Below are 22,306 nucleotides of genomic sequence, written 5' to 3'. Positions count from 1 at the left end.
TTTTTTTCTTACCCTAGGCTTGGTTCCTTGTTTTCCTGTGCTAGTTGGTAAAATGTTTTCTCCTGCTGTATTTCCAATATGAAGAGTGAAGGTCTCTGAGATTCCTGGCTTTATGTGGGGACTGTCATTTCTAACTCCCTGTCTCCCTCGGGCCCCTTACCTAAGTAGTGGTGTACATCAAAGCAGGGTTGTGAAAGTGGTCTGTGTGTGTGAAGGGGAAGGGCAGTGCACTACTACATTAAATAATAAAACTGATTAAAAGTTGATCTGGTTTTTTTTTTTAGCACTGATGCAGTGGAAACTGTAACAATGTCAGTGACAAAATATTCTTCCCTGGGGAGGAAAAAAACCTCCCATTGGTCTAAGTTGTAAACTACTGCCTGCATCTGGGGTGGACTGTTCTCACTGCCCCATGTTGGTACCCAACTCTCCCTGAGTGTGTTACCTACCTGTTAAGCATTCCATCATCCTCACAGAAGCAACAGTCATAACTGAGATTTTAGGGGTTTTGTTTCCTTTTTGTTTCTCACACCTAGGAATTTTTTTTCTTGTAGACTTAACTATACATTTAAAACAATGTCTTCTACATTTCCTCTAGCATTTCTAGGGATTTGTAGAGAATGGATGATTAAGCAACATCGCCTATCAAATGTCTAGAATTATAAGTCCCCATGTTTTTACATTCTCTACAATTTAAGGATAAAGTTGTTAAATACCTTTTCTACTTTGTCTTCAGAACACATCATTTCTATTTGCTTATGGCACTGTTGTTGATAGAATGATTTAAGTTCATTTTCTTTAAGTAACATTTCTAACTTCAGATATTCTTGCCTGATTTCTTCTCGATTCTGGAACAAGCAGTTCAGAATTTCTTGAAATCTACGAAAAATAAAACACATAGAATCTCAGTATTTTGTGACAGATAATGCAAAGTTTACTTAAAGAAATGCATGGGAAACCATAAACAAGACGAAAAGACAATCCTCAGAATGGGAGAAAATATTTGCAAATGAAGCAACTGACAAAGGATTAGTCTCCAAAATATACAAGCAGTTCATGCAGCTCAGTATCAAAAAAAGAAACAACCCAATCCAAAAATGGGCACAAGACCCTAAATAGACATTTCTCCAAAGAAGATATACAGATTGCCAACACACACATGAAAGGATGCTCAGCATCACGAATCATTAGAGAAATGCAAATCAAAACTACAATGAGGTATCACCTCGCACCAGTCAGAATGGCCATCATCAAAAAGTCTGCAAACAATAAATGCTGGAGAGGGTGTGGAGAAAAGGGAAGCCTCTTGCACTGTTGGTGGGAATGTAAATTGATACAGCCACTATGGATAACAGTATGGGGGTTCCTAAAAAAACTAAAAATAGAACTACCATAGGACCCAGCAATCCCACTACTGGGCATAAACCCTGAGAAAACCATAATTCAAAAAGAGTCACGTACCACAATGTTCATTGCAGCTCTATTTACAACAGCCAGGACATGGAAGCAACCTAAGTGTCCATCGACAGATGAATGGATAAAGAAGATGTGGCACATATATACAATGGAATATTATTCAGCCATAAAAAGAAACGAAACTGAGTTATTTGTAGTGAGGTGGATGGACCTAGAGTCTGTCATACAGAGTGCAGTAAGTCAGAAAGAGAAAAACAAATACCGTATGCTAACACATATATATGGAATCTAAAAAAAAAACACACACAAAAAACGGTCATGAAGAACTTAGGGGCAAGATGGGAATAAAGACACAGACCTACTAGAGAATGGACTTGCGGATACGGGGAGGGGGGAAGGGTAAGCTGGGACAAAGTGAGACAGTGGCATGGACATATATACACTACCAAACGTAAAATAGATAGCTAGTGGGAAGCAGCCGCATAGTACAGGGAGATCAGCTCGATGCTTTGTGACGACCTAGAGGAGTGGGATAGGGAGGGTGGGAGGGAGGCACAAGAGGGAGGGGATATGGGGATATATGCATACATATATTCACTTTGTTATACAGCAGAAACTAACACAACATTGTAAAGCAATTATACTCCAATAAAGATGTTAAAAAAAATGAAATGCATGAACAAGAGAATATACACCATTCATAGAATTAGATTCAATGATAAACAGTAAATAGGTTTGAGTGACTTTTTTCCCATTAAACAACAAAAATGTTTGGAATGGGTTCTGAACTTTATTTTTACAGCACTGGGTTTCTCTCTCTCTCCTCCAAAGATCATGTTATTAAAAGATATAGGTATTTTAAGGTCTATGGTATTAGTCATATACTGTATTTGGTCTGCATAATCCAGTAGCTTACCAAAAATAAAATATTTTGTATGTAAGAAAAGGATGATAAGGTGGACCTGTACTCTCCCAATTCATAAGACCTCAGAAGCAACACAGTATTATGTGTTCTTCTGGTGTTGGCTCGCTGTGAAGAAATAAGCAGTGGGTGGCATAATCATATGGTGCCTCTATGGCGCCCTAGGGAAAGTGAGATAGCCAGTTTTTAGCTTTAGAACTTGTTACAGTGAAAACACACCATATGGTTAGGTACCCCCTACAGCTTGGCTAAGAGTCAGCTGACAATGCCAGGACCGAAAACATCCAAGTTTACAATGTGGTAAATCTAGGAAAAGCCCCTCCACTGTGCTTCCTCCAAAGGGCAATATAGATATAGGGAATCAAAGTTGGGGAGTGTGACTCACATCTCCTGCAAATGCATAAAGACCTCAAGCTGAATCACTTCTATGAAAGCCCTAAAAGGAGCCTGCAATCCTGCATTCTCCAGGGTCAGCAGAATATTGGTCACAGATCAGGTCTGAGCTACAGTAACAGTATAAACAATCGCACATAGGCAAACAATTTTTCTCTCAAAGAAAAATTAACTTGAAGCTTTTAAAATAAAATGGTAAAGAAGTATATGCATTTAAAAATAAAGTTTCTTTGGCCAGAATTTTAGACATATTTGTAAGGATCTGTGGTAAAAACACTGACAATTTACGTCAGTAGTTCTTAATGAAACTATTGAGAATGAATATAAACCACAATACATCGACTTTACTGCAGTTTTGTCAAACTGATAAATATTTCATAGGAAGTATGTATGGACATTGCAGTTTCACTGTATTATATTACAACAAGGCTAAGGCCAGTAAATGATTTGATAAGTTATCTTTAGGTTACAACCAAAGATAATTTCTTAGTTTTCCTGGAACACTTCACCCAAGGACATAGTTAAATATTTGTCAATTTCAAAATTTTATGGTCCAGATTTATTTTAGTTGGTGGTGTATAGTTTAGGATGGAAGGAAGGGAATTAGTATCAAAGGTTTCTAGAGAGCTCTTTTTTTAAAAAAAACTGTCATTTTAAAAACAGAGAGCCCTAAGGGATTGACTAATAATAACTATTTTCTAGTCATTTAGAACATTCAAATAGCTAGAAAAGAAAAATCTTTGCTAATAACTTTAGGTGACATATGATAAACTCTAGACAATTTTCTTGGTATAGTCACAAGTGAAGTTTTATAATTACTCTGTATAAAGAACAACTGTACTTTCTTTTTATGATTTTTTGAATATTATCTTTCCAAATAGCTTTAATAGAGAGCAAATACTGTATATTCTTCCCTTTATCTGTTTAAACTTCATAAAAATGTTATTTTTTAAAGAAAATGAAAATTCATGCCATTAAAAAAATTCTATGTGAAGTATGATCAAAGGTATTCCATATATTTATTTAAGGAGACAGATACTTTTGTGAGAAAATGACAAAGGCTATGGGGTATATAATTTTATTATTACCTGCTTTATAAATACAAGTAAATTATTTAACCTGTTGAGTGAATTAAAACTCAAAGTTTTTATTGTTGGTTAAGTCAGGTTGAAATGCAAAAAATATCCAAATAAGTGTTTATTTCATAGCTCAGGCCATCTCCTTCTTGAATCATTTTACCAGAAAGAAAGAGTCAATGACTTAAAGCCACATCAACTCCAGAAAAGTCTACCAATTTGTAAGGTTTTAATTGGCAACTAGATCTGGTTAAGCACTGCTGAGCAATTTTATGCAAGCAACGACTCCAAATTTGAGCAGTTGGTCACTGCTTTAATTTTCAAGAAACATGCATCACCGACAAGATATCTGGTTGCATGAGGACCAATCCCACATTTGACTAACAAAATATAATAAAACACAACTAATAACACAGCAGAGTTAAAAGCTTTCATTGTTAAGATTAAAGGAATATGAGGAATCATTTTGCTTAAGTTATTTTTTAAAAGACACTGTAAAATTGGTAGAATATAACAAAAAGCATTGTAAGACTATTAAATATAACTTTATTTTGTCAATGGGTTGTTAGGGGGATTAATAGAAAATAATTTAAACACTTTAGGAAATCTCTGGTATAAACAGAGCTATTGTACTATAACAATACATAGGTCAACTTTATGCTATATGAAAAATGGACTCATTATCACTGATAGAGAGAAATAACTGTTTAATTACTTCTTATGCTATTTGTAAAATAGCATAGCATGGGAGCAAAGGATTAATACTTGAAAGAGATGATATATATTTCTTGCCCTTATCTGTAAGTTAGAAAACAATACCCCACTTCAAATTTCAGAGTTGTTGTAGTGATCAGATGAAATTAATGTGGGCCTAAAAATCATCAAAATCTACAAAGCCACTGCCAACTAGTCTTCCTTATGTACCCTAAAACATCTTCTACAAACTCAAGAGTCCCAAAACACTATGAATAATCAATGGCTTAAGATGTAGTTAGTTTTCATACTAATGATAATAGAAAATTAGCTTTGGAGAATAACTACTCAATTTTAATCAAAGGTGAACAGATTCCTTTCCTACAGGGCCTCTTAGAGCTTTTAATATGCTGATGTACTTTGGAAACCTCTTAGATTCCTTAAGTAAGGAATAATTTTCAAACTTGTTTGATCCAAGAATTCCTTACTGTCTGCTTAAAACTACTCAAGATTTACAGCTTTTGAACTATTGCCCCATCAGGACAACTTGGAAATTGTCTTAATTGCTTAGGAAAAAAGTACTTGCAAGTACTGTATTACAGCTTTCTTTTTTTAAAATTTACCTGCTAAGAGCTTAGAGGGTACAGATCATATTTCTGTGTCAATTTATATCACTGAGAGATGTCCCTTCAAATAATTAACTGCTTAAACTCAATTAAGTGGATTATTAGAGTTATATAAAGTCAGGAAAGGGTAGGTACGATTTACATGAACCATGTAAATAATGATAATGCCAGATGCTTGAATGTTTGTGTCCCCCCAAATTTAAATGTTGAAACCTAACACCCAAGCTGATGGTATTGGGAAGCGGAGCCTTTGGGAGGTGATCAGGACATGAGGGCAGAGACCCTATGGATGGGATTAGTGCCCTTATAAAAGAGCCTCCAGAGAGATCTCCCTCTCTTTTGGCAATGTGAGGATTCAAGGAGAAGTCTACAATGTGGAAGAAGGTCCTCAAACAACCATGCTGGCACCCTGATCTAGGACTTCCAGCTTCCAGAACTATAAGAAATAATTTTTTGTTTGTTTGTTTATACACTACCCAGTCTGTGGTACTTCGTTATAGAAGCCAGAAGGGAGTAGGACACCACAGAAGAAAAATATGGAAACTACTAAAAACCAATTTCATAAGTGGCATAATTGGCTTTACTTTCTCCATCTTATACCTAAGACCTGGTTCTCATTATCTGTATAATCACACTTAAAATTACCTGAACTCCAACGTGTGCAATATAAGACCAATTCAGTGACTTCCTGAATTCAGTTGAGAATATATAAAGACATACAACAAATGATGATGATAACAAAATATCTGACTAAATTTTAAACTTTAAATAGCTGACTAAATTTCACAAAATCCTCAAACTGAGATCTTAATGTCAATTTTACCTTTCAATTTCTTTTTCCTGAGGGTTTGAAATCATTACTTTGTTATTTTCATCAGTAAAGGCTTTCTGTTCTTCATAGGCCTTTAGTTTTTCTTTTAACATTAAAATCTAATAGAGAGAAACAGTAGTTAAAATACAAAACAAATTATTTGTCTCCATTATACATGGCCACAGAAAAATTTCAACTGTGAAAAATAACTGAACAAGCAAGATTTCAATTATAAAAGAAAAGCAAATCAAAGTTTTAGACAATAAAGACTGCAGAATCCCATAAATGAGGAATTGAGGGAGATTAGCAACAATGTAAAGAGGAGACATACCTCTTCCTTCTGTTCATTACAGATCTTTACATACTGAGTTATGTGATTGTCGAGGTTAAGAACATTGCTCTTCAACTGTTAAAAAATAGAAATTATGATTGCGTATATATAGAGATAAAAATCAGTCATATACATGAACAAAATAGCATTACAGCCTCATTAATTCAGTTCCATGAATCCAGAATTTGTGACAATTACGATCATTTGACAATCATAATCAATTATGTTCATGTTTAAAAATCTAAGACAAGAGGATATGTTGAGCACATTAATACTGAATTTATAAAAGAAACTCCCTTACTATCTGAGAAAAGGTACTTTAAAGAACTTGCAAAATAGTCATTCACATAAAAATTACCCACTTTCTTTTCCTGGTCCTTTGACTTTTAAGATATAAAGAGATAATTTAAATTTCCACCCATTTGTAAGTTCAAGTAGTTTTTAATGAGTTCTTAATATATTTTATCCTTTTTATAAAAGTATGAGCCCCCTGGCAGCTATGGAATAGTGGAAAGAACATTAAACATGTAATCCAAATACTTGATTTTGAGGCCCTGCCCACTTTTTACTTAAAACTCTGACCATGTGATTCCTCAACTGTAAAGTACAGCTAAAAATGTCTTCCTCAATGAGTTGGTGTAAGCACTGCATGAAAAACTTGTGTGAAAGATGTTTGTATACCCAATACAGTACAACCTTTCCCAATTTATTATATAAACAATATATAAATATTTCTCTAAGGAAGATAATAACCGCTTATCTTCATTCAATGGGAATAGCAGAGGGGTAAGCCCCTAAAAAAGCCATCATACCAGCTGAACTCTATGTCTATTCCAACCCTGAGATCCTGTGATTTTACACATACATCATGTTTGACTTATGTTTTAAAAAATTACCCCAAATTATTGGCAAAAATACCAACCTAACCAATCATTATTATATTGCTCTAGCTACACAGATTGGTTACATCAATATCATGAATGGGACAATAAATTGTTTTAAAAGAGCTATTTATTTTATAAACTGAGGCAGATATTATATCTACTTTACAGATGAAGTAACTAAGGCTTGGAGAGATTAGCAAACATGTCCAAGGTTTTCAGGTAGAAAGTGTTGGTGCTGGGTTACAGAAGAGCATCAGCCTTGGCTGTAACAAATGTGTTAAAGCCTTGACCAATCACACCAGGGTGCTGTCAAAATATCACGTACCATGATGTGAAAAAGGTTAGAAAGAAAGTCACTAAAACATCCTAGCTCTCCAAAAGACTAAATAATAGTATTTATTATATATGTAATCAAGATGCTTAATGGTTTAATTGTCCCAGTGAATGCTCAATTAATCAGATTAGTAAAGACATTTCTAGCCCTGATTCCTAATTCATTAGTAGAAGTACATCTCTAATTCATCTTTTGCTGTAAGTATAAAAAAGAAAAAAATGCACCCAGTACTCTTACAACAAAGGCAGAGTAAACACACTTACAGAAGATTTAATGTCCTTTGCACGGTTAGCATACTTAAGAGTGTTATAGGTGTCATCGTAGAACACAGAGGAAGGACTAACAGCAGCTATCATTATAGTTTGACAGTTTCCTCCAAGAGAATCCTTTAACAAGCGAGTGAGCTTACTATTTCTGTAAGGAATATGCTGATTCTTTCTCTGAAAGAACAAAAAAAGAATTCTTATGTCATTTTCCACATTCAAATGTAAACCTGCTACCATTTCACTATAAGAATTTAAGAACTGCTCAACTTTGCCCAGACTTATGATATAATTGGTGACCAAAATGATGATAAATCTTATGGAACTATTCAGTGAATATATAAAACAAATTTCCCATTAAAAGATTATATCTCTATCTGATTAAGTACGAGCTTTAGTTAATCATAAAATGTGAGTATTGTTGCATTAAGTTGTGATAAGTGTACCGTATTAATGTGAGATGTTAACAACAGAGGAAACTGAGTGTGGAGTATATTTAATACAATCTTCCTGTATTATCTTACCAACTTTCCTGTATCTAAAACTATTAAAAAACAAAATGGTTATTAAAAAAAAAATCTCCATTTTTTAAAAAGAAATTAGAATACAAAAGTAATATATGCCCTAGAGAAATATACTAGAGGCATAGTAAGAATTCTGTATAGCATAGAGCTACTTCTCTCTTTAAATTACCATCTAACATGAATACAAAATAAATTATAATTATAATCTTACAGATATTTATCTGAAAGCACAACCACAGTTCTAAGAGAACTTAATTTTTCTAGGTTTTCTTTTACTTAAAAGATACAGTTCTGATTTTAAAGTAAAAAATTTTCCAACACTACCACTTCCATATAGAAACAGAGCAGTATAATGTTAAGCTAAAAACAACCTTATGCTATCCAATGTAAATCTTTCATATTACAGAAGAGAAAAATGAAGCTAAGCAAAAAGTGACATGACTTGCCTCAGGTCACATGGCTGGTAATCCAGAGTTAGAAACAGACCCTAGTCTCCCAACTCCCAGTAGTACTATGCTTTCCACCATAGCAGTCTTTCCCAAACAGTGTGGAATGTGCACAGCTGGTGCTACTTGAATTGATTTTGCATGTACAAGACATTCATTAAACACTGACTAATAAATGACTCAACAGGAGTCAATTACTAAAAATTTAGTCAGTATATGGAAAAAATACTATGAATGGCTGAAGTTTAGGAAATTAGTCTCTATACCATGCTATCTGCTTACATGTTTTGAGATTTTAACTTAGAATACAACATATATTTTGCTTCTGTAATATTCATGTGATTTCAGAAACTTGCCCTTTTAAAAAAGACTTCCCAAATCATTTTAATGTACTTTATACTTTATCAAATTGCAACATTTTGAACAGTTTAACAGTAATTTTCCTAAAGCTTCTGAGCCTGGTTTGAACTTAAATTATCATATGTTAACTTTGAAAAAAAGAAGTCATTTTTACAAATACAGAAGCTATCAAATACGCTGTGTTCCTGTAAGCACTTCTGGCATACAGTAGATGTAAACTATTTTTTAATGCCCCAGAAGCATCTAGCAAACATTATCCTATTAGGTAATTTAATTACATTTTAACTCCTCTTCCTCTTTAAGAAAAATCAACTCTCTTTAATATTTAAACCAATTTTATAGTATATATATAAAACACTAACCAGACCAGAGTTTACTTTTTCTAAAATGTGTTTTTTGTTTTCATGCCAATTCAATAATCATGCTTATTGTGCAGTGATCATTAAATGGTCATTTAAAAAAAATCAAATTCAAAATAAATGATGAGAAGGTATAATAAAATATTAACTATCAATCTGATATTCAATGCTTTACATTCAACAAATTCTGATTATAAAGCTAGAAGTTAAAAAACGAAAGAAACAGGGACTTCCCTAGTGGCTCAGTGGTTAAGAATCTGCCTGCCAACACAGGGGACACGGGTTCTATCCCTGGTCTGGGAAGATCCCACATGCCGCAGAGGAACTAAGCCCGTGTGCCACAACTACTGAGCCCGCAAGCCACAACTACTGAGGCTGTGTGCCACAACTACTGAAGCCCACACGCCTAGAGCACGTGCTCCGCAACAAGAGAAGCCACTGCAGTGAGAAGCCTGCGCACCACAATGAAGAGTAGCCCCCGCTCGCCGCAACTAGAGAAAGCCCGTGCACAGCAAAGACCCAACGCAGCCAAAAATAAATAAATAAAAAATAAATTTATAAAAAACAAACAAAAAAACTTCATAGCTTTATTTGATATACTAGGTTCTCTGAGGTCTTTGCTCTTTATGTAAACCTTATTGTTACATTCTTGAAATTTGATTTATAATAGATCTATAAGACAATTATATTAAATAATATCTTTCTGGGAAATATACGTATTTCAGTATTTCAAAATACTTAAATAAACATATAGTACCTACCTTTGTATCTGCTAAGGCATTGATAACATTCCCAAGAGCTAAAAGTGATCGATTAATATTTGTGCCTTCTATAAACCGGGTCCCTTTAGCACTGGTGGAACTGGCTCTTTCAGACCCTGCCAGGTCAATGAGTGACATCTTGGCAATTCGGACATTTTGATTGATACTTGCTGTTTTATCTTGTTGTCGCAAATAAATCTTTTTGAAATCACAGGAGAATAGGGAAAATGAGGATTAGATTGAACAAAATTAAAAGAGAAATACACTTGATTTTTAAAAGAGCATGAAATCAATTATTTTTATTTTAAAGACATAATGAACAAGGTATGACTTGACTGGCTGATATCCAAGAGTACCAGAAGTAATTACCAAAGTTGAGAAAATTTGAAAACGAAAAGACTTCCTATACGTGCACTAGAGGGCAAATAACTCCTGGCTTAATAGAAGGTCGAAACAACTGCCACTTGTATTCTGGTAACCCTGAAAAGCAGGGTCTAAGACATTTTGGGGAAATCTCAGTGTCCCCCAAGAGAGATAAAGATATCTCTCAAGATTACTGATAAATGAAGAGTCAGTGGTAAGAAGAGAAAAGATTAATAAAGATTATTAAAATTTTGTGGACTAGAGACTTTCCGAATGACTTGGTTTCCCCTGATTTGAATTCTTTCAACTATAACAATTTCTTTTTATTAGATGAGTTCCACAAAGCATAATCCAGAATAAAGACGTATAATGATTTGATTTTTAACAGAACTAGAAACTACAAATAATAACTACTAACCTATGCTTTAGGTTTTTCGAGAATGGTATTCCTAAAAAGCACTGTATCAACTGAATCACACACTTCCTTAAGGAATGCAACTACTTACATGGTCACTATGGTGAAATCTTCTAAAAAGTGAATCAGTATCTCCCCAATTTATTGGTTCTGTAAATCTAGATCTATAAAGAGAAAGTCTGCTCTGAATATAAGACTATCTTTTGTAAAGATTAAATATTTTCGCCAATTAAAGGAAAGAAAACCTCTAATACTACCACTTTACTATCATATTTTCACACAGGTAAAAATTTACATCTAACTTACATCATCTCAATTCTAAATATTCTTGATAGAATCTTCTCAAAGCTTCAAAGTAAAGGAAGTGCTGAGAAGTAGAGAGGTCCACAGATGAAGAGATATTTTCGTATGTGTGAAAATTACCATTCATAAATTTGGCTTCATTTATTTTAAATTCAATTTTAAGAGCTGTAGCCTAGTGACCTGTTACCTGGAAAACAGCATGAGAACGAGAAGATGTAGCATTCATATCAGTGGGATGCTGTGTCCTGTTTTTGTTTCCATTATCCAATAACTGTAAAATTTCCTCTGAGGATTTGGGCTAAAGGAGTTGAAGTAGAAGAAAAATACACAAATTAACCATTGATCTTTAAAATTTTTAATAAACCATCAACAAGCAAGAAGGCTTTTAAAGGTAAAATAAGTAAGAAAATATTTTCCATAAATTAAATCCCATTAAATATTGACTGTATCATTTGCTTAGTACTTTGGTGACATATGAAAAATAAAAGATAAAATCTAATCTCTCTGAGGAGATAAAATATAAATATATTAAGCAGAATAATACACTATATTAAATGTTCAAGTAGATTTTTAAAAGGACAACCCATTTGATTATTTCAAAGGGAAACAAAACAAGACTACAGATATACCCTGATTATTTTAAAATAAGTAAATGCTAAATAACCATACTTGCTATTTGAACAAGCCAAAAAGAAGTTTATAAACATACCTGATGTAAAGTTAATCCCTGAACAACCACCCCTTTTTGGGCATCTTCCCGGACAGCAAGTGGCCCTGAATTTACTAAGAGGTCACGAATCTGTTCATTATATACCTTAAAATAAAAAAGAACTCCTTTAGCATTGATGATGAAACAATAGCGACAGCATCACACAAATATGCACACATTGCTGATTTAAGGTTATATTAGAGAAGCAGCAGCTCATTTCCATTCATCTCACCCCTTCTATCACACATTGCTATTACTTTCCTAACATCTGAGAAAATGGAAGAGTTTGATTACCAGCACTTGAACTTAAAATTTAAAGGTGGAGTCATTATACCCTCCTCCCATAATTCCCAATTTGATGACTACAGTGAAACAGAAATAGGATAGCTGGAATTGTCTTTTCCTATTTCCTGGAAATATACGGACACACGGTCTTAGGAAACTCTAGTGAATCTGAAATGTAAGTTATATGGAAGTACCATGGTTCTTACTGGAGAAGATATTTATTGTTTCATGATGTCCAAGTAATCCAAACTTTTTAGAGTTTAAAAGTTAAAGAAAACCCATACTCAAAGATAAATGATATTTATTTCATTTATCCTTCAATTACATTAAGTTTAATGCATAATGATAATTCCATAATGGGACCCCAACCCCCCCAATTTGAATGATGAGGAAACTGAGGCCCTAAGAGTTTAAGTGATTTGTCCAAGTTCACAGTCACAAAGGTAATAGGATAGCATGAGAACAAGAAGATGCAGCATTCATATCAGAGCAGGGATCAGAGCCTGATATCCTTACTCTACTGCATGGCACTGAATACACATCTGTGTTTTAAATCTCTGGCAATTTTTTTTTTAGTAATTTCTGTAAATAACGTACAGTAATAATACAGTTGACTTGATTTTATGAATTTACTAAAGATACTAAATTTTCTACGTGCCAACAAAATGACAATTACACATATATGATAAGATTAAAAAACACATATAAAATTGTCTTTAAGAATTATTTTGTGTAAGTTATATCCTGTTCTAATAAATAGCTCATAGTGATAATTCACTGCTGGTATAATTTTCTACAATGAATGATAACCATTTTTAAATGTAATAAATTCTTAGAAGTAGTAAAATGATAATATGAAGAGATAATTTTTTGGTTCTTATTCTTCTGATAAGCAAGTCACTTTTTAAATTATTCCCCTTATCCACTTCAATCATACAAAATATATAATTAGACAATTACTCTCAAGCTGGTCTTTGCATCAAAATCACCCAGGAGCTTTTAAAATACATAGATGCCGGGGGCTTCCTTGGTGGCGCAGTGGTTGAGAGCCCGCCTGCCGATGCAGGAGACGCGGGTTCGTGCCCGCGGTCCGGGAGGATCCCACATGCCGCAGAGCGGCTGGGCCCGTGAGCCATGGCCGCTGAGCCTGCGCGTCCGGAGCCTGTGCTCCTCAACGGGAGAGGCCACAACAGTGAGAGGCCCGCGTACCGCAAAAAAACAAACAAACAAACAAAAAACATACATGCCTCAGCCACAATCCAGACTTATTAAATTAAAATGTCCAGGGGGTGAGGCCTAAGCATGTCTATTTTTAAAAAGCCCTATAGCCAATTTTGGTGTACAGCCTGAGTGGAAAACCGTTAGATATTGCCTTACCATTCATAAAATGAAAGCAGATTAAAAAAAAGGAAAAACAATTAAAAACATTATAAAAATAATCAAACTTCAAAATTCTCCCAGTTATAAAAGGATCTAAGGAAGAAGTAATGAATCCTGCCATGCTCTCTTCCTGATTAAGTTCAGAACAATTCTTTTCAATACGTAACTACAGAAAATCAGTTTTACTTCTCTTTTATCACCAAGTTCTATAGACTGACAAGAAAAGTTTTAGCAACATAATCTTGATCAATTTTTGAAATGTGAAGAAGAAACTCTCTCAGTAGAAACCAAACAATAACATGTCAACAAGAGCAGTAAAAACTAGAAATTCACTCTCTGACATCACAAATAAATAGGCAGTAAAATCAGAGATTTGTTTCTGCACTGGTTTCTAAAACGCTACCTGAACACAAAGTTAGAGTGCCAGTCACTTAGTTATGATCTGTTGAATGTCAGCTATTAAGAGGTTAGGAGGCCTCAAAGAATGATGGGGTATGTCAAAAAAACACAACAGACAGCATGAAGGAGCCTCACCTAGCCAAATCTGGCACAATTTGAACATACAAAAAATGCTTAGAGAAAGGGATTATAATCTACTGAATAATGCTAAGAATCCACAAGTCTACATTGATACAGTAGAGGAAAGGGAAAGCTCTTCCTTATAGTAGACAGCCAATGAATAAATGTAGAAGAAATGATGGAATTTAAAAATCAGTATCATCTGTCATCATGATAGTAATTGATTCAGGCATGAATCATCAGTGGATGCTAAAACGAACAAATTAAAATTTGAGGGGTCAGAGGATATTTACATTGTTTCCCTACAATCTACTTATTAATTACAAAGTGTAAAGTAGTACCTTTACAGTGGAAAAACTTTGCAGACACCAGCATAATGAAACTGATCAGTTAACATAGCCAGTAATGGGACTAACTAATTACATAAGCCTCTTGATATGTTATATAAGAACTCATCATCACTTCTGTGGTGTTCCTGCCAGGGCATAACCTGAATGTAATCATGACAAATCCAAACTAAAAGTTTTACAACAGCAACATAAAATACAAAGGAAAAAAAAAAATCCAGATTAAGGGGACTAAACAGATGAATTGCAAATGAATGCAATCTGCCATCTTAGATTTTCTTTTCAATAAAGGGCATTATTAGAACAATTAGCAAAATCTCATTAAGGTCTATAGATTAGATAAAGGTGTATCATTGTTAATTTCCTGATATTGATTACTATTCAGTGGTTATTTAAGAAATTTCCTGTTTTTACAAGTCTGTAACTTAAACAGTTAAAAAAAATGCATACACACACACACACACATAGAAAGCAAAGGTAGTAAAATGTTAACATATTGGGAATCTGGATGAAGGGTATCTGGAAGCTCTTTGTACTAATCTTGCTACTTCTGTATAAGTCAGAAGTTATGGCAAAATAAAACGCTTAACAGAAAAAGAGTAAGATCCATAACAAATACCTAAGACTAGGAATTGTAAGAATTGTAAGATTTTATATATTCATAAGAAAATTTCTGCATGATAGAATAATTTGAATGTACCATGGAACTTCTTAAAAAAAGATTTCTCAATACTACTGATTAATCTAAAGAATGATATTGCCAACTTACCTCCAGATAAGAAACTGCGGTACTACATACTTTGTCTTCTTTAATCTCATCCATGGATTTGTAAAGGTCTAACATTGTTTGATACATCACTCCAGGTTCAGCAGCTGATCCTAGCATTGTGTGGGTCTTCCCAGCTCCAGTGGCACCATATGCAAGTACTGAGTTTTTATGAAAAGGGATCAAAGCTCTTTGTTATGACATATAACATTACTGTATCTACTGTCTAGTGAATACTTCCATCTGGATATCCTGAACAGTAACTTTAAATCCAACAGATCCAAATTAATTTATAGTCTTATTTTTAAATCCTGGCAATTTCATCACAAGTCTACTGTTACTTCTATATTCTCTATTGATGAATGGTAACTTCCCCCACCTAACTGCCCCCCACAAGCTCCCTTTCTTCGACAACAATCACAAATTTTAATCGATTAACAGTCTCCCTACCTATTAGTCTCAATCTTCTTTAACAAATCCCTTAGAATTTGTACAGTTGTTTTTAAGAAAACAAAATATGAATATGTTAAACCTCCTGAATTGTTCCACAGTCCCATATGAGAAAGTTCAAATTCTTCACCTAGAAATATTACTAGTGACTCTAAGGGAAGATCCCTGCATATCTCTCCAGACTATTTCTTCCTTGCTGTGCTTTGGCATACTAGATTATCTGAAGTTCTCCACATGTGCTGCTCCTTTTTGAGTCCACTGCCTTTGTCCTGGAGAGTGCCTCTACTTAATCCAGCTGGAAAACTTCTACCTGCACTAAATATTCAGCACAAAAGTCACTTTCCTGTGCCTTCCCTAACTGTCTTAGGCCGAAGTGGCTACTCTCTCATTTGAGCCCTCAGTGTATGCTTACATCCTTTTACTTCTAGCATGTATCATACTGTATTTCTAACTGTGAGCTCCACCAAAGTGGAGGCTATGTATCCTTCCCACCTAGCGAGTGACTTGGCACAAAGCAGGTACTCAATACAAGTTTGCTGAATTCCAGATAAAAGCCATTTATAAAATTCCTTTTAAAATTTTTGTTTTAGACAAATTACTTTGTTTTCAAGACTCTATCCAGTACAACAGAACAGTGATGCATTTCTTCAAATGCAAAAAACAAAGGAAAAAACTACTCTGAATTACATATTGCAAATACCAAACATAATATTCAGTTAACGCAATAAGTCTTTGAGAATTATTTTTATAGGTTAAATCTCTCTGCTAAGTTCATTAACAAACTACAAAAATACTTTTCATTTCTCTAATGATTAATGATGTTGAGCATTCTTTCATTTGTTTGTTGGCAGTCTGTATATCTTCTTCGGAGAAATGTCTATTTAGGTCTTCTGCCCATTTTTGGATTGGGTTGTTTGTTTTCTTGTTATTGAGCTGCATGAGCTGCTTATAAATTTTTATATACAATGGAATATTACTCAGCCATAAAAAGAAACGAAATTGAGCTATTTGTAATGAGGTGGATAGACCTAGAGTCTGTCATACAGAGTGAAGTAAGTCAGAAAGAGAAAGACAAATACCATATGCTAACATGTATATGTGGAATCTAAGAAAAAAAAAAAAGGTCATGAAGAATCTAGGGGTAAGACAGGAATAAACACATAGAACTACTAGAGCATGTACTTGAGGATATGGGGAGAGGGAAGGGTAAGCTGTGACAAAGTGAGAGAGTGGCATGGACATATATACACTACCAGACGTAAAATAGATAGCTAGTGGGAAGCAGCCGCATAGCACAGGGAGATCAGCTAGGTGGTTTGTGACCACCTAGAAGGGTGGGATAGGGAGGGTGGGAGGGAGGGAGACGCAAGAGGGAAGAGATATGGGAACATATGTATATGTATAACTGATTCACTTTGTTATAAAGCAGAAACTAACACACCATTGTGGAGCAATTATACTCCAATAAAGATGTAAAAAAAAATACTTTTCAGTAGAATGGATTAAACTGATGCATGTTTCATTTTGTTCTATTTTATATAAGCTAGTAGTACATCAAGAAGTCTTAAGATAGCTGGATAATATAAAGTAAAACCAAGAAGAAACCAAAGATTCAGTATTACTTTGGTAATTACATTTGGAGTCAAGAGAAATTTTTTAAATCTCTAGAGACAATATGAAGTTTCATGAATGAGGAAAAGAATATCTGTTCAAAAATGAGAATCAAAGCAGGTCTAATCAATAAACCACATTCCATTCTTGCCTGACCTAGAGGGTAAGTCTTCTGTAATAAAAGTGAATGAGTCAGTGAAAGACAGTAAACATGTAACAGTTTTGGGGTGTCTTAAAGAAAATGCCATAAATTATGGTAACTGCAAAAATAAGGTAGTAATAATGGTGTGCACTGCCTGGTAATCATTCAATTAACTGGCATTTTGGAGATCTCTCTTTCTAGGAAATCAACATAGCCATTTTGAAAGACAAATTATTATAGGTCTATCGAGAGCACCAAAGATGATTTTTTGGGCTGAAGATATGCTAAAACAGCATGATACTCATGATACTCAACATGGGCTTTAAAAATTTTTACTTCAAGGTACTACAAAGAAAAAATGGTGCTATGAAGAAACTGCCAAATGTTCAGAAATGTCCCACTATTCCCCAGGGATAGGCAGTTGTATAGGTGAACATTGGGAATATTTATGAATACAAATTGTGAGAAATCTGGCATCAATTACCAGAAGCACATGGTTTTAAAACATAAGAAATTGAAAGGATGACCATCTATAGGAACCAAAGCAAGACCCAGGAAAAGTTTCGCAAATGATATATGTTATATATGATGACTAAATTTCAAAGAAAATCTACATTTACAGTGAACTACTAAAGAATTTTTAGCAAACAAGCACCTAAAAATTGATTATATTTAGAAGAAAGGGTCAAGTAGATGTCTTAATATAAAACTGAAATCAGATGGAAACATCAAATCCCAACTGAAACAATTACCTGTGCAATTATATCCATTCAAAAAACTACGAAGAATTGGCTTAGTAGTGTGTTCAAAAACTTCCAATTGAGTTGAAGTTTCGTCAAAAACAGCATCGAATACAAATTTAAGGTCCTTATTTTGTCTCTTTGTAATATCTCGATTTATAGTTTTCTTTCCATGGAAAAAACTGATTTCTTCTTGCTTGGGATCAAAAACTAGAATATGCTTATCTACAACATGGACCACTTTATGGAATCCAGATGTCTTTTCTTTTGTGTTCTCAGGACGCACACGAACAACTACTTTCATGTGATGACACAGGTCTTCCTCAGTGACAGACATTGTTGATTATCTTGATTCCTTTGTTTATGTGAGTGGTTGAATATTTCTCTGAAATTAAAAAGTATTAATATTAATTCTACTTGTATGCAAAATAACTAGCATATAGTACTTATTAAATAAAGAAAGGTGTTCATTTTGTTCCACTCATCTGGTAAATGTTACTGGAAATCCTTGGTTCAAAACCCTCCAGTGGTTATCTTATTCAGAGTTGAAGTTCTGTTAATGGCCTACATTTTTCACCTCATGTCCTATTGCTTTATTCTTCGCTCACTCTATTCCAGCTAACACACCAAGCGCCCCAATCCTGATCTTTCTGCTAGCCATTCTCTCTATCATAAAGTGCTTTCCTCAATAACTACATGACTAACTCCTTCACTTCTTTCAAGTCCTGGCTTAAATGTTGCCCCTTCTGCCCACCCTTATTAATATTGCCAACCCAATTCCTAATCGCCCTTATACTGTTCTATTTTTCCCAAAGCACTTACCACCTCCTAACAAAATAGGTAATTTTTACTTATTTAGCATGTTTGTTGTCTACTTTCTCTCTTCTAGTTAAACTATAAGCCCTTTAAGGGCATTTTTTTTTTAATCTGTTTTGCTTATCAATGCTTTCCAAGCCTAAAACAGTGCCTGGCACATGGTAGATACTATAAATACTTGATGACTAAATAAATTAGTGAATACTAAAAGGCTTTCTTTTTTTTTCCTTGGTCTTAACTTTTTGATCCTAGATTATTTTCTGGATAGTTGAGATTCCTAAATTGTTGGATCTTTATTAGTTTATCCTTACTTTTCTTGTTTTTATGTGAGGTAGTCATATAGTCAGACCATACTTTTTGAACCTGCTGTGACTGATGTACCTTAAACTTACATCATTATAGAGCAGAGACTAGGATCTATATTCAGCGATTAGGATCTCTGAATACACAGTTGGGGGAATATACTATCTCTGTCACCTTCATACCTGGGCTAGCTAACTGACACATCCCTGGAACTATTTTTAACCCTATGGGTCTCTGAGATACAGGCAGAGATAAGCCTGGTTGTGTCAATTTCCACTGCCAAGAGATTTGCCGCCAAGATCACTTTTATTAAAAATAGCTCATAAGCCAAAGCTCTCCCTTCATTACCTTAATATAATTCTGAGAGATCCTTTCTTGTCCATTCCTGTGATCCAAACTAAAATAGTATCAGAGTCCTTGTGAAAAATCAAACTTAGCTTTTTGGGGAGCCCATACCTGTGATTTTATATGGTTTAGCTACAAAGTTTGAGTTGAAGTGGAAGCCCAGGGACTGACTAATATTTCAGAGATTTATCAAGTTTTTGTATGTGAGTGTCATTTAATATTTTGTATTGTGACATAATCTGATTACTTTCACTGCTGACATACTTTAGGAAATAGAAACTAGTGGGGCCATTGAAGTAATGTAGACAAGAGATGATGCTGTCAACTCAGAACAGGGTGGTGGTCAGATTTTGGATGTATGCTAAAGGTAAAGACAAAAGAATTTCCTGACAGATAGATGTGGGGAATGAGAGAAATGATTCAAGAATAACTCCAAAGTTCTTGGCCTGAGTGTTGGAAGAATAGAGTAGCCATCAACTGAGATAGAAATATCTGAGGGTAGAGCAGGTTTTGGGGGGAAGATCAGGAGTTCATTCTGGATATCTTGAATTTGAGATTTTTTTTTTTTTTTTTTCGGTACACAGGCCTCTCACTGTCGTGGCCTCTCCCGTTGAGGAGCACAGGCTCCGGACGCGCAAGCTCAGCGGCCATGGTTCACGGGCCCAGCCGCTCCAGCGGCATGTGGGATCCTCCTGGACCGCGGGCACGAACCCACGTCCCCTGCATCGGCAGGCGGACTCTCAACCACTACACCACCAGGGAAGCCCGAATTTGAGAATTTTAATCAACATCGGGTGGAGATGTCAAGGCAGCTGAAAGCTAACTTACGAAAGTAAACGCTGTCCTCAGAGTCTTCATGCCATTTGAAGCTTTTCAAAGTTTTTAAAGCTTAACGTCGTATTAAGATTTAGGGGGAACTTTTAAATCAATGAGGAGAGGATGATCAATTGTGCTAAATACTGCTAATAGGTTAAGTACTTACTAAGAAGTAATCAGGGGATTTGGCAACATGGAGACAAACAAGAGCAATTTGGGGGGAATGGAATGGTAGGACAAAGGCCTGAATAGAAGAAGACTCAGATAGCAAATATAGGAAGTACTACTGCAAAAGTAAGCAAAGAAATGGTGTGGGTGGAGGGGGAAAGGGTTAAAAGAAGACATTTTGTTTGTTCCCTAAAGTGGAAGAAATAACAACAATGATAAAGCTAAAATATGTCGTAAAATCATATACTTTTGGAAAGAATTCGAATAAGGCCAAAGCAATCTAAAAGCAAAAGACACTGGACACAGCACCCCCTTTTCAGGACTCTGTTCTTCCCCAGAATTGGAACACTGAAGAGGAAAGGATGGTCATTTGGATTCTAACAGTGAGGTCCCACGTGAATTGCTACTCAGCTCTTTCTTCACCCTTGAGTTTCTGTCTAGCCAACCCCCACAGAGTACCTATACCCCACTTCTGTGACCTTGGACAAGTTACTTAGCCTCACTGAGTCTCAGGTTTCTCATTTGTATAAAACGAATAATACCTAATAGCTGTTGTGAAGGCTGAAGGAGATAACAATTATTAAGTGCATGAAGGCATTCAATAAATGCTAATTCTTTTCCTTATCTGCCCCCTTCCTGCCTCTTCTTCCCAAAGATACTGGTCCATCTTTTTAGTGTTTCCCAATGAGCTTATCACTGGCACTTTGGGTAGGACAATTCGTCCTTATTCGGAACTGTCCCAGGTATTAGAGGATGTTTAGCATTTCTGATCCCCGTCTATTAAAGGCTAGTAGAGTGTCACATTCTTTGTATTACCAAAAACTAACCTCTATACACTTTTCTAAAAGCTTTTAGAAATGTTCAACAAATGCCTTGATTTTAATGGATATACTTTTTTTTCAATGATAGATAAAATACACACAAATGAAATGGTTAAAAAAACATATATAAAACATCAGGTGATTATTTCAAAACAGATCTTAGGGGACCTCCCTGGTGATCCAGTGGTAGAATCCGCCTCCCAATGCAGGGGATGAAGGTTTGATCCCTGGCTGGGGAACTAAGATCCCACATGTCATGGGGCAACTAAGCCTGTGCGCCACAACTACTGCGCCCGTGCACCACAACTGGAGGGCCTGCGTGCCACACTACAGAGGCGACTCACTCTGGAGCCCGTGTGCCACAACTAGAGAGAAGTCCACGTGCTGCAACAAAGAGCCTGTGCACCACAATGAAGGTCCCTCGTGCCACAACTAACACCCGACTCAGCCAAATAAATAAATATATAAAAAACAAAAAAACAAAACAGATCTTAGCTTGGAAGGTATCTCGTTAATTAATTAATCATTAATTCATAAAGTTAACTGTTAAAATCCCAGTTCTACTACTGTAGAACAGTGACAGTGGGTAAGTTACTTAACCCCCTTGTGGTTTAGTTTCCTCATCTGTAAAGTGGGATTAGTAATAATCCCTACCTCATGGAGTTCTTGAGAGGATTAGCACTTAGAACAATGCCTGGCACAGAGTATGCATTACAAGTGTTTGCTATTACTGCTATTATTGTTATTATTACATACAGCTTAGTGAGGAAACATTGATAAAATGACACAAATATGCAAAGTGTAACTG

The 22,306-nt window shown here is 35.0% G+C and overlaps 1 protein-coding gene across 1 annotated transcript in view; it reads right to left on the bottom strand.

The window, feature by feature from the left end:
* The window catches only part of KIF18A (kinesin family member 18A), a 79,426-nt gene that overhangs the window by 52,010 nt on the left and 5,110 nt on the right, over positions 1–22,306 (bottom strand). Inside the window, exons 2-10 of the mRNA XM_060157742.1 lie at positions 18,242–18,614; positions 15,290–15,447; positions 11,990–12,094; positions 11,468–11,578; positions 10,200–10,397; positions 7,750–7,926; positions 6,269–6,343; positions 5,950–6,056; positions 717–879 (exon numbers count right to left, since the gene is read on the bottom strand). Of these exons, the coding sequence (XP_060013725.1) occupies positions 717–879; positions 5,950–6,056; positions 6,269–6,343; positions 7,750–7,926; positions 10,200–10,397; positions 11,468–11,578; positions 11,990–12,094; positions 15,290–15,447; positions 18,242–18,566 (1,419 nt within the window). The 5' untranslated portion in view covers positions 18,567–18,614. The remainder of the gene's footprint in view (positions 1–716; positions 880–5,949; positions 6,057–6,268; positions 6,344–7,749; positions 7,927–10,199; positions 10,398–11,467; positions 11,579–11,989; positions 12,095–15,289; positions 15,448–18,241; positions 18,615–22,306) is intronic.

This window comes from Lagenorhynchus albirostris, chromosome 9 (genome assembly GCF_949774975.1).
Source record: "Lagenorhynchus albirostris chromosome 9, mLagAlb1.1, whole genome shotgun sequence".
NCBI classification, from domain to species: Eukaryota; Metazoa; Chordata; class Mammalia; order Artiodactyla; family Delphinidae; genus Lagenorhynchus; species Lagenorhynchus albirostris.
This window is presented reverse-complemented; position numbering and strand designations above follow the sequence as displayed.